Source organism: Polypterus senegalus, chromosome 4 (genome assembly GCF_016835505.1).
Source record: "Polypterus senegalus isolate Bchr_013 chromosome 4, ASM1683550v1, whole genome shotgun sequence".
Lineage (NCBI taxonomy): Eukaryota > Metazoa > Chordata > Cladistia > Polypteriformes > Polypteridae > Polypterus > Polypterus senegalus.
The window spans coordinates 18,953,750-18,967,899 of NC_053157.1; the positions used below are offsets into that span (position 1 = coordinate 18,953,750).

The window sequence follows — 14,150 nt, forward strand, 5'->3', positions numbered from 1 at the left end:
CACAAACAACAATTAGGACCCATCCTCCCACCCGAATGCGGAAGGATGCTACCCTCTTGTTGACCGGGGTAAATCCCAATGAACAGGCTCCAAGTCAGGGGGCAATAAGTATGTCCACACCTGCTCTGCGCCTCTCACAGGGGGCAACTCCAGAGTGGTAGAGAGTCCTGCCCCTCTCAAAGAGATTGGTTCCAGAGTCCAAGCTGTGCGTTGAGGTGAGCCCGACTATATTTAGCCGGAACCTCTTGACCTCGCGCACTAGCTCAGGCTCCTTCCCCTTCAGAGAGGTGACATTCCACATCCCAAGAGCCAGCTTCTGTAGCCGAGGATCGGACCACCAAGGTCCCCGCCTTCGGCCACCACCCAACTCACACTGCACCCGGCCTCCTTGGCCCCTCCTACAGGTGATGAGCCCATGGAAAGGGGCACCCATGTTGCCTCTTCGGGCTGTGCCAGGCCAAGCCCCATTGGTGCAGGCCCGGCCACCAGGCGCTCGCCATCAGGCCCCAACTCCAGGCCTGGCTCCAGAAAATGTTGTCCGAGGTTTTTGTTCTTCATAGGAGGTTTGCTTGAACTGCTCTTTGTCTCATCCCTCACCTAGGACCAGTTTGCCTTGGGTAACCCTACCAGGGGCATAAAGCCCCGGACAACAGAGCTCCTGGGATCATTGGGACACGCAAACTCCTGGTGGCAGTTCGAGGAGAAGACATGACAACATGAAATTTTTTCTCAACTATCAGTAGAAACATAAAAAAATATAAAATAGAATAAAAATATAATAATAGATTTCTGGGTGGAGTATTTATTAAAAATAGCCATTAATGGTAAGAAAAATAACATCTCATTGGGAATATAAGTTAAAAGTTTATAAGTGATGTACGCTAAATTTAGCAAATGCCTTCTAAATCACCACGACAGAGATAATAGTGTTTCTAAATGAATGCTGTTATGTTTTTTTTTTTTGTTTCTTTCATGAAGTTACATTAAAAAAAAAAACCAGCCTTGAAACAGCCCCAGCAAATTCCTCTATACGAAATCGAGCCCAGTTAGGGGTTTAATTCTTATTCCTTTTTAACATGTGTGCATTTTGTAACCAGTACTGGCCTTGTAGCGCCGTCTGCTCTGAGCTGATCATTGATTACAACCGTGCAGAGTCCGCGAGCCTGCTCTGTGAACTTGAACCTTAAAGTTCTGGGGTGGCAGCGCACCTTCCCGACTGCTCTCCTACTTACTGCGTAACGATGGCAAATCGCAGACGTCTCGCCCTTCGCCAACATCGCCAAAAAAATGACAAGATCAAATCTGCCATCCCCGGCTGGGCACTTTCGCGAACGTGCGTCTTCAAAGTCCTGGGTCTCAGCCCGGTGATGCAATGTGGAGTGGAGCGGAGCGCAGCCCCCGAGCACATGCCTCACTGTGAAGAATAGGTGCGTGTGCGGTGCCAGGGATGCGTGAGAGCCAAATGTGCGCCGCTCCGCCTGAGTCCCGGCTCGCCACTCCGCACGAGGAGGATACTGCCAGGGAAAAGACATGCAGTTGAGCAGACCCCGCGGCTACCGCCACTGAGCCCCCGAACCGAGTAGACAGCAGCAGTGCAAAATGAAAACGCACGTCTCGGCGCTTCTGCTTCTCTCACATATTGGCGGTAAGTACTTTTTGATTGCTTTGCATGCGATTCAAAAAAACACACTAATTCCTCAGGTCTCGTGTCGATATGTGTATTAAGGACTAAAGGCAGCGAATTCTCTAAAATAATCTCAAAATACTGCAGCTGACTGTTGATCTTTGCTATCAGTCCATAAGCGAGAGGTGCGCAAATACTTTCAGATAACTGAATGTAAACATACCGAATACATACGAAAAAGTCGAGTGCGTTTGTAGCGCCTTACTGCGTCATATAGCGTCGCTTTGTGGCTATTCCTAAGATAGATAGGGTTAGGGTTATTTTTTTTCCCGGGGACACTTGGAAAGGTAAAAAACACATTCTTGTTTTTCTTGGTTTACTTTGTTGTCTTCTCGCTTGAAATGTAAGCCGCCGTGTGCTTTGCGCATTTCACCTTCATCAAGGGAATACATTCTACGTGCCATTCATCTTCATTTTCTTCTCGGACGAAGACCTGCGGTCTGACTTCAAAGCGCTAAATACTCAAGTGGAACTGAAGGATATTAGGTTGAATTTTATAAACTGCAATTTTGATTATTATTATACATCTCTCCGTTAATATGCCCTATAATGTTCAGCTTTTATCATTAAAAATTCTGGAAACATATCCAAACGATCGCTATATGACTTAAGTCGCATGTTTAGTGTAAAATCCATTTTAATTTCCTCTGGTTTGTTTGCATTCATCAATTAAGTCATGGAATGGCTCGATTTATAAGAGAAGCGTATCTGTCGAACACTGCAGTCAATGGATTTACTTATTTAGGACATCTGTCCATTTCTTTCTTTCTTTCTTTCTTTCTTTCTTTCTTTCTTTCTTTCTTTCTGAATTAATTGATTTTACAGTAGCGATTAACACTACCATCACAAAGAACAAAATAGACTTAATACCAATACATAACATAACCTCAACGTGCTTTAGAATACATTATAACTGCAAATTTGCACCTCCGGTTCCTCACGATTGCCTTTTCATTTTGAAGTTTGTATTTCACGCAGCAGAGGGGCTACAAAACTGCAGTTTTCTTACATGCAAACGTTTGATCAACACACAATATACGAAAGTGATCACCGGCGCTTGGTGCCGCAGAGGTGAGCGCTGCTGCCTAAAATCTCATGAATGACCGGTTTAACACCGCGGCCGACGTCTCTGTGTAATTGGCAGCCTGGCATCCTCTCTCTAGAGTGAGCCCAACGATAGAGTGGCACCCCGACTAGGGTTGGCTCCTTCCTTGCACCTGAAGCTGCCAGAATAAACTCGGATTGAAAAATTGAAAAATGCTAGTTTTGGAAAAGGAGCGGCTCCTTGAATTTTAAGATGGTCTTGCTAGAATATGACCCATGCTCAAAAGCGAACCCGATTTAACCAAAACCATTAAATCATTATATTTTCTATCTATTATAGTGCTTTTTCTATCTATCTATCTATCTATCTATCTATCTATCTATCTATCTATCTATCTATCTATCTATCTATCTCATATAGTATCTATCTATCTATCTATCTATCTATCTATCTATCTATCTATCTATCAATTATATAGTGCCTTTCACAACTATATCTATTATAAAGTGCCTTTCATATCTATCTATTATATAGTGCCTTTCATATCTATCTATCTATCTTTCTGTCTATCTATCTCATATACACTGAAAAAAGTATAACATTGATGTTGTTCATTCAAAGTAAATTTTCTCTTTCAAGCAACTTAAGATTAGTCATTTAATGTTGCAGCTTGAAATATTTGGTTTCAAATCTCAATCAAAGTAAAAAAAAAATTGTTTGTACCAAATTAAGTTATGGTGGAGGGAATAAACGTAAAAATCCTGTTTCATTTAATATTTTAGGTTGTTCATGTGCTGTGTTTGAGGCGCCGTTTGTATATTCTTTTAATCAAACTTTCCAGTTTGATGGCTTTCCAATCTTCCAAAAAAGAAGAACAACTTAAAAAATAGATTTACTTCAGTAAAAAAAAAACAAGTGAATTGCACCCAATCACTCTAAATGATTTGCCTCAACTTAAAAATTGTGGGATCAATAAGATAAAAAGAATTATATTGGTTCAGATTGAAAATATTAAGTGTGAATCATCACTTTTTTTCAGTGTAGTATCTATCGATATATCTCTCTCTCTATCAATTATATAGTGCCTTTCACAACTATCTATCTATTATAAAGTGCCTTTCATATCTATCTATCCTTTCATGTATATCTATTATATAGTGATTTTCATATTTATCATTTATATAGTGCCTTTCATATCTGTCTGTCTACTTGTCTATATATCATACATTGCATTTCATATCTATCTATCTATCTATCTATCTATCTATCTATCTATCTATCTATCTATCTATCTATATTATTTTGTTCGTTAGTTAGTTAGCCTTTTATTTCGGTCGCAGTGGGCTCATTGAATTCGTCTCATAGTCTGAGCCCGGTCTGTGAGCAGTTCGCCGGTTCTCCTGAATTTTTACGTGGCTTTGTAAGGTGTGTGTGTATGTTTTTTTTTTTAATCCATCCTCAACAAACGGAGGTGCTATTGATTAACTTGCCCCTGTCAAGTGGACCTTTATGGGTGTCTGTGTGTGCGCGACGACCTGGCACTCTGTCAGGATTAGATACGACAGCAACTCTAAACTGGATCAAATCGCTTCGATAACGTGTGGATGAGTACCCTGAGAATTAACGTTTAAATTGCTTAGAGTCTAAAATAATACCGGTTACGGAATTAAAGAAAGTTTATTACTTCAGTATGGTGATGCCGACGTGATCTGGGAGTAAGTGATCCAACAACACTTTTCTTTTAAGTTCCATATATAACGTGTTAAAAATATTATATTATTTTTTAGGGTGTTAAAAATGCGAAGCTGCGAGAACATTACAATATTAATTGTACAGTATGGTCTCCGCTTTCATTAATCTGATAGCAGTGAAGCAGACAAATCCCATTAACGTCTGTGATGGCTTTCCGGGAATGTTTAATCACAGACCGGCGCAAGAATGTGAGCATTATTTATTTACTTCACATACAAAAAAAAATATATAAATAAATAAATACTAGGAATGTAGTGGTCAGGGTGAAAAGACTATTTCTCTGGTGCCCTCTACCGTCAATGAAAGGTTACTACACTCTTAATAATAAAGATGCCAAAGCTATTCTTCAGGTCGATGCGAAGGTTCTCAAAATAACCACCGACATGGAAGTTACTGAACGAACCTTTGTTTATTTAGATAGCAAATTCCATAAATTGTCATGAAATCAGATTTTAAAAATACCAAACTGGTTCCTGATTTTAAAGGACTAATTAATAACACGGCCTAATTTCAGTTTTGTTTTTATCTGTTAGTGTTCTGCTAGGTAGCCAACTATACATTAAAGATTTCTGTGGTGTCCACATATTATGATTCTCTTCAAAGCCTAAAGACCCAATTTAATATGACAAAGACCCTTCCCAGAACAGACCTACAATCCAGTAAAGAGCCATTTTGGAAGTATTATTTTTTTCAGAGTATCCAAAGATATGTTAAAGAGAAGTTCAGGAGGAATATTTAAGTGCCACATTCTAATCCAGTTCAAGCCAACTCCATTTATTTTAGTACTAGCTGTGCTACCTGTGTAAGGCAGGTTGAAATCTAAGTAACCAACTCAGTGTTAATGCTTGCAGAGGAACATGTATTTGAAATGCCTTTTATAATGCATGTAGTAATAAAATGCATTACTACCAATGTTTGTGATGTACCATCTGTTAGAATGACATATATAATGCATGTGTCTATGTTATATGCTATTTGGTATGGGATTTAAACAACCAATGTTAATGTTTGTAATGCCTTATCTGTTACAATGAAAACTACAATGTATATGTCTCTGTTATATGCCATTTGGTAATGGAATTCATAAAAGCAGTATTAATGTTTGTGATGCACCATCTGTTGGAATGACAAATGCAATGCATTTTCTTACTAAAAATATTTGTGTTGCACCATCTGTCAAATTTTTCGTGATGAGCAATCTTTTGGAATGACCAAGACAATAGACATAGCAACTGGATGGAGACACAGACACTTACTCGTTTACCAAGCGGGGTCATTTTTGCTAAATCGCTTGTAATTCGACCTCTCCAAATTAGAATCATTGCTGTTATTGAACTATCTGGAGTATAAACACATGTTTGGTCTCTTTGTAAAGGTAACATTCTCTAGTTTCACCCTTAGTAGTCAGAATCACTGTAGGTGTGACTGATCAAAAGTTATGCACATTAGAACTCACAAAAAAAACGAATTTTTTTTGTTCTCGCCTAAGTTTTTTATGAAAATAAAGGAAAATAAAGCTGCAGTAGGAAGGTGGGGACAGAAACACACTATGTACCAACAGAATAACTTGTTGACTACTCAAATTTCAAATTTGAAAAGAATACCTGTAAAAATGACATTTTTACACCAGTTTTTATGTGGGCATGTCCAGGTGCTTTTTAGAGGGACCATTATCCACATTTTGGAACGTATGGAAAAATGTAATAACTTTTGAATGCTTCAACCCACAGATATCAATGAGGGCTCTACTGAAAGCTTACACCTAAAGGAATCTATATCTACACACAGTGTCACTCTATTAGTTATGGAAATTCATGTTCCATAATAAAAACAATAAAAAATACACATTTCTATGTAAAAATAGTCAATACAAGTCTTATGGGCCAAAAATATATTTATATTTTTATTTTTACTTTTTTTTATAAAATGCACACAAACTATATACATTTCTTTTACAAACTGTTACAACACAGCTCAGTGTTTTCCATGTGCCACTTGATGGCAGCAATCACTAGCAAGCAGAAAGCACAAGGGCGTGGCACGTCGCTCTCTGCCATTAGACGTCACCTGGGCCGATTGAATACTTTCACGCCGCGTACATGCATCTATTATTTAATCGAGCGTTTATTTACGTTTATCGGTACGTTTATTCATATTTAAAATGCGAAAAAACTTGGCGAAATCACAATAAACAACCACGCACCAACTCTGCAGACTGGCACAAATGCCACCTTCGCGCAGCTCCTATCGTTTTGTTTACAAGTAAGTATAGCAAGTTACATATCAAAATGCTCGGCTGCTCATTGGCTGTAAGTTTTGAGTGTCAGTCACAGTGTCCAATCAACTGGTAGATTCTACCAGGGTTTGGAGTTGTACGTCATCCTTCAAGCTGTCTGTGACACTGGTTGGCTATACGAGGTGCCAGTCAACCCCAGACCCGTCGTAATTGGCCAACTTAGGTGTCGATCAGAAGCTAACACTTCCGTGTTTCATGCGGTAGCATGGTTATCGCCGACAGAAACAAATTACGTCTGATATGAGCAATATAAGTGAAAAAAAATTACTTAGGTGGTCTCAAGTTATGAAACGTTTTCTGGAGCTTTTGTCCCTTTGAGAATATATCATGTGTTTTGGACCTAAATCGTTTTACTGGATTATATTCACTGGAGCCTTACGGACACAATGGGATCAATACTGCTCGGAAATATTGATGTTTGACTTGCAGGGGGTCTTCAAAGGTAGGGAAAGTCAACTCTTAAAAGTATGTACTTCTCTGTAAAAAAGGCTTTAGTGTCAGTGCTGTGGTTGTTGTGTGTCAAAATGGTTTATATCATCGGAAAGACGAGACTTTGAAGTTTCATTTGATGGGTAGGGTGTCGAGATGCATGGCAGATGGGCATGCACACATTACTGTAACGTTTTTAAAACGCTGTTATGTCCCAGGACCGGTACGTGTGCGCGTTAAGAGGTTAAAGAGTATAGCACTTTTTACTAAGTGCAGGCTCAGAGAGCTGTAACAAGTTCACATTACATAATGCATACACATACAGATTCAGATCTGTTTAAACACAGAGGAAATCTATGCAGACACAGAGAGAACATGCAAAATCCGCACAGATAGTGAGATAATTACATTTATATAGCGTTTTTCAAACACTTAGTGCTTTACATAGACATTGAGGAGCCACTTAAACCACAGCTAATCTGCAGCATCCATCTGGCAGCCATTCTTCTGACAGTGCACTCACCACACGTTAGCTATTAGGTGATGAAGGGTGAGAGAAATTGTTAGCCAATTAGAGTCAGATGGATGGTTAGGGGTCAGAATGGTCAAGATGTGGTGGGCAGTTGTCTGTTTGTATGTGTCCACATGTGCAGGCGCTGGTGTGTGCGGTGCATCCAGGCGTGCACACATGTATATTAAAATAAATCAACTTGTGCAAAAATGTAGCAAATCAATAGGCTTGGTCTTATGACTAAACGGAGCAGATTGCAAAATTCCTGGATACAAAAAAACACTTTCCGTAGTTATCATTGGACATACGTCAAATGGTTTTTGAAGGATATGGAGATAAGTATTGGTCCAGACTAGTAGTGGAACCAAAGAAAAATAGCCAGACGCCTGTAACATCATGCAACATGGCACCATCAATGGGAAACATCATGCAACATGTTTGATAAAGACAGATCCATTTTTTTCAGAAGTTATTGTTGTACATACTGTAGATTTCCACAGACACACATAGAGATGCCATGCTAAAATCAATCACAGAGCCATGATTTCATCTAAACTCAATAGCGAATGTTTGGTCCCATCGCAAACTTTGCATATCAGACCAGGGGTGATTCATGGATTAGTTGGAGTGAGTCACCGGTGTGGTATATGGCTGGTTTGTCATCCCGGCCAATACCTGCAGTATGGAGGTGCCCCGAAGACCAGCAGGGAGTCATGGACTATGTAGTTTTTATACACAACCCTGCTGGATACCACAGGGGCCGCAAGAGGGAGATGCAGGGAGGACTGAAGAATCATTTGTGCCCTATAACCCAGAAGTACGTCAAAGGAAGAGCAAAGGACTCATACCTGACCTGGAAGTGATAGAGAATCACGTGGACTGGGGATTGGGAACACTTCCGGGTCAGGAAAGATAAAAGGACTGTGGGAGCTCCCAGACGGTGAGCTGAGTGGAGGATAGTTTATTGTTATTGTGATTAGTTTATTTATGAGTATAGTGGAGGAGAGGGTGCTTTGTGCACTGTGGCTTTTAAATAAAGGCATTATTTGGACTTTTATCTGGTGTCTGGAGTCTTGGACAGGGGTTCAAGGGAGCGATACGGCCCTAATCTGTCACACCGGGTACGTCCCATCATGCGACTGGCCTTCACAGACAAGTGCTGCCAACTGTCTCCTGTTATGACTAGGAGGCCCAAGGCCCAAAAAGTTGCACAAATGTCCACCAGAGGGGGCTATATCATCAAACCCCGGCTAGATAAACAGGCAAGCACCAAAAGTTTATAAAAGTAAAAAGATTTATTTCCAAAAAATGCTCGACATGAAGTTCTCAAGGAACACAAACGGCATAAAAGAGTAACCTAAAGACGATCCAATGCAAACAAAGTCCAAAAGCAAAAAAACAACAGAAGGTCAAAAAATCCAATTAAGCACAAGGCACAGCAAAAAAATAGAACTCACCAAAACCCCCTCGTGCATTCGAAATGAACCGTCAGGAACGGTGGGAGACCCTGAAGATTTATGCGGTGGACGGCAGTCCCTGGCAGTGATTGGCAGTCTACATACAATGACACAATCAATAATACAAATAATCATCAAAAGTAACCTTAATATAAATAAAATAAATCAAAAATGAACAAAACAGACCTAAAACATGAATTTGAGCTCCAGTCAGAAAGGGAACCCCGGCTGAAACACAACATCTGTGACTCACTAAGATTATGTAATTGATGGCTACGACTGAAAACTGATGGAAAAGTCATGTTATGTGACATGAAATTAAGGGACTTGCTTTCCAACCTGCCTTCAAAAGCTGGGGATGGTCCCTTAGCAGTGATGAAAGGATGGTCGTCTACCTCTTAGGGGTTACATCCACAAAATACAACGAACATAAGAGAACAATGTCACCCACATAGAATCTACATAGTAAATCAAAGAAAATTGATAGAAAATGCATTATTAGAATAAACATGACAAATAATTCACCAAAATAACATTTTGTATTTGCTCAGACCCGATAGACTGAGATAAACAACTGCAGGAGCGTAGAGAAGATTTCATCAGACAAGGTTAAAGGTTACGCTCCCAAAACAACAGACACTCAAATACAAAGAGCTACTGCCATGCCCTGAGACAACCTTCTGGAATATAAAAACAAAGACAACAAGAACCGCATCCCCCTTGTTGTCACCTACAACCCACTTCTTGAAGACTTCGAAAAATTATAAAAGAACTTCAGCCAATGCTAAACAACGACAAAACGCTGACAAATGTATTTCCTGAACCTCCCCTCCTGGCTTACAGACAACCACCAAACCTGCAGCAACTTATTGTCCAAAGCTCCCTAAGTGAACCAACAGAAAATGGCACATCTCCCTGCCTACAGAAAAGATGTAAAACGTGTGCTCACATTTATAATACAGACTGTATAATTATACTGCACTGCCGACTAGAAGATCACATAAAGAGATCATTTTCCTGCAGATCATCTAATGTGGTCTACCTAATTCTCTGCATGGATTGTCCTGACACTGCACTCTATGTGGGAGAACCTGGACAGACACTCTGCCAGAGAATGACTTGACGCACGTTCCACATTAAACGTGGCAACACAGATGTTCCTGTAGCAGTCCACTTCAATAGCCGTGGACACTGTGAGAGTCATAGGGCTTAGGGGCAACTTCAGAACACAGCAAGAGAGAAAAGAATGGGAAGTCAAACTCCTGCTAAAATTTAATACATTGCAACATGGTTTGAATAGAGATAAGAGTTTTATGGCCAGATATGAGGATTGTTTGCATCTCTGACCCAGACAACCTGTCTACAGACCCACATTGTATGGAAAAACTCATCAGAAACTTCAAAAGACTTTGTTGAACAGTTATCTTATCCAAAGATCTTGACCATACATTGTTCTTCTCTCTTGTTAAATGAATCTTAGCCTGGAGAGGTCTATTAACTCTTTTAGGGTTGATGTCGACTTTTGCCAAAATTCAGGAGTATAGGGTGGTAAACTGCAACAAAACCCCACCTTACGTTTCAGTTCGACTCTCTTTAGGCGCTTTTCCACTGCATAGTACGGCACAGCACGGTTCAGTACAGCTCACCTTGGTTCGGCTCAGTTCAGCTCGGTTTGCGTTTCGACTGCAGTTTAGTACCGCTTTAGAGTGGGCGGGATTATTCACGTGTCATTATAGTTGCGCCGCCTCTACTGCCGTGACACCGTGGAACTTTTACAACAACACGCAGACAACGACAACACTTTAGCTCGACGACGCGCAAGGGTAAGCATCTAAAAAAAGCACGTCACTAGCTAACTTTTATCACTGTTGCAAAGCATAAAATGAACTTAACTGCCAGTGTAACATTAAAATGCTGATTCTGTATATTACAGATCTTCCACATTTTGCAAAAAAGTCGCCGCAACAGACCATCTGTTTGGACATTTAACCGTGCCTCAGAGTGATGGGATGTGATTGTTCCCGGTTTTACAAACACTCAGTGGCTGGAGAACTTTCGAATGTCTGAAGAAACATTCATCCACTTATGCAACAAACTGCGTCCAGCGATGGAGAGACGCGACACAAACTTCCGCGTTTAGCCAGTGACGGAGTAATGACGATTTTCTCCGGCCAATCAGTGACCAGCAGAGTTTACACGTCACGTTTTGGTAACGGTTCGGCGCGCTTGGAACCTCGGCTGAGGTGGTACTAAAAAAAGGACCAGGTACCAGGTACTGTTACCAGTGGAAAACGCCCCAAAAGTGAGCTGAACTGAACCGTATCGTGCCGTACTATGCAGTGGAAAAGCGCCATTTGCTAGAAGGAAAGTTACGTAGCTGTGTTGATTGAACCTGTGCGTGAGTAGCGAAGAGCAAACAACCTCTAAAATCTGGCGAGTGACCAAAGCAAATGTGCAGAGCAAAATACTCCATGGACGATTAACATAATTTCGTTGAACAGGACTCTGACTTGTTGGACTCCGAGTTTGATACAAGTGATCTGGAGATGGATATCAAAAACAAAAGTGAGGTACCAGCATCAGCCTATTGGTCCCCAGCTGATCGTGCTGCTGAACACGTCCGTGTAGCTGATGCGCCTACAACAGAGTTTGCCTGGGAGGACCTGCACTTATGATGATAAGAGGTACAAACCATATTGCATTACACTGCAACCGCCACTCACCTGCTATGCGAAGACAGACAGGCAGCTGGCCCACCGTGCATTCCTGCTGACCACTGAGGTGCCCCGACGCAGCCACTGCCACCAGAGATGCCAGACATGTGCCAACAGCAGCCATAGCACATAGCAACAGACGTTTTATGTTAACTTATGTGTGAAACTATTGCTTTGTGTGCTTTTCAGAAAAAATATTTTGGAAAAAATATTCAGCCCTCAAACAGTTAATTCTTTACATTTCAGATATCTCACTTAAAAGATTTACCAATGTTGTTACTTGTCCTAGTGTGTACATAAACACAGGGATCTCTAGTTTCTGTATTACTTCTTTCCTGAAGAAGGGGCCTGAGTTGCCTTGAAAGCTTGCACAATATAATCTTTTCAGTTAGCCAATGAAAGGTGTCATTTTGCTTGACCTCTCACTACATTTATAATGGCTGACACTGTACAACACCCTAGTACCAAAATAACAATAAAACATATCAATAGCACCCTCAAAATGACCTTGGCACTGTTTCTTTAACACATCACACTGTTTGCATTGGGCATATAGAAACGTTTCTAACACGGTGCTGCAGACGAAGCAGCCGTGTTTCCAAAATGGTGAGGTTGGTTACATGGGTGCCAGAATGATGAACGAAGGGCTAAATATGACATAGCAGGTCATTATAATGCAAGAAAGACATGCAAAAATGTTTGAAATCCACCTGCTCATCATGTCGGTCCCTCACTCACGAGAATATTACACTCGCCCTTCCTTCACCGATTCTCGTGAATAGATCTGACCCTCCGCCTTTTCCTTCCTTTCCTCCTTTTCTTTCTCTTAAAGTCAGTAATAGCTTTTCTTCCATCAGCAGAGTCTTGCATCCTCTGCTGTGACATTATTAGCTATGTGACAATGACCAAACACTGTCACATATTGACAAGGAGAATATCAATGCGCCGATTAAATGGGCTGCAGCAAATGTAAGTGAGTTTTGGTCACTTACTGTGTACTTGCTTTGCATTGTGGGCCTCACAGAGGAAGGAGAAACCAGGCTTAATATTTCTTGACACCTCCCTCACCACAGCACTAAAGGTGAGAGGAACCTGTGTGTCCAACTTTAAGTGTTACGAAGACCAAAAGAAGCTTTTGTTAAGGTCTTGTTACATAATAGTACTAGATACATTTTTACACTACCTAAAGTATTATTGATATCCATTATAATTGTATTAGCTGAAGTACCTGGCATTGCCCAGGTATATTTGTAGAATGGGTTAAGAAAAGAAAGCAAAGGTTTCTGCATTTTTAGAATGATGACCCTGTTGTTATTTTGTTAGCTGTTCTATCTGTCAACCATACTGCCATTCTAGAGAAGTTGTTCTTTTTGGATCCATTTGTTTTCCAGAATTATGGTAACTTGTCACTGGGTGGTAACCATCAACACTGTCACGTCCTCTTAGTTCAAGGTAGACAGTTCGTAGTGCTTAAATTATTAAAACAAAGCCAACAAGGCAAGAGGTAAGCAACAACAACCCTTTGATTCTCTTTTGTGTCGCGCTGAACTTCCACTTACCCAAACCACCCGCAAAACTGTGAGGTGCTCCTTTTTAAACGACAGTAGATAGAGGCAGCACATGGTGTTGCCTGGGTAAGTCATTTTAAGCTCTGATCATTTTGTCTGCTAGTTTGGCTTCATTCTGTTGTTTTGATCCCGCAGGTGACACTGGTGTGAAAAGCGTAGTGGGCAGATGGGAAAACCCATTGGGTCTCCCAGGGTCAACGATTTTGTGCAACAATTTTATGTCATGCTTTAAATCGGGCTTATTTTAAAAGCTATATATATATGTTTGGTATCATTCTTTTCAGAATTTATTGAGCTTTAATGTGAAGTTGTTAGATTTTCAGATTCTTATTTCGTTTTTAAATTATAAACTAAAAAATATCAAGAACTCATATCCCACGAGACAAGACCTTGTGCCAAAATATTTAACCAGGCCCGGGGCCGGAAACAAAAGACAAAGAGTAGATGACAAAGACAGCTGCTGTACAGGCTGTTAAATGTTCGAAGTGCAGCGCGAGATGCAGATCATACGGCACGGCAGCAGCAGCAAGCCAGCAGTTGATGTAGCAAAGAGGAGGTAAAAAGAACTGTATTTGTTTCCCAGTGGCAGAGACACGAAGTGGCTGGTGTGTAGCGCAGGCCGGGGAGGTTGGCGAGTGAAGCAAGCAGGGGGTAAGCCCACTAGTATATATATTTATATATATATATAGAGTAC

The 14,150-nt window shown here is 40.7% G+C and overlaps 1 protein-coding gene across 1 annotated transcript in view; it reads left to right on the top strand.

Annotated features, from left to right (window-relative positions):
- Nucleotides 1–1,185: 1,185 nt before the first annotated feature.
- Nucleotides 1,186–14,150, top strand: part of rxfp1 (relaxin family peptide receptor 1) — a 176,199-nt gene continuing 163,234 nt past the window's right edge. Inside the window, exon 1 of the mRNA XM_039752700.1 lies at nucleotides 1,186–1,645. Within this exon, the coding sequence (XP_039608634.1) occupies nucleotides 1,600–1,645 (46 nt within the window). The 5' untranslated portion in view covers nucleotides 1,186–1,599. The remainder of the gene's footprint in view (nucleotides 1,646–14,150) is intronic.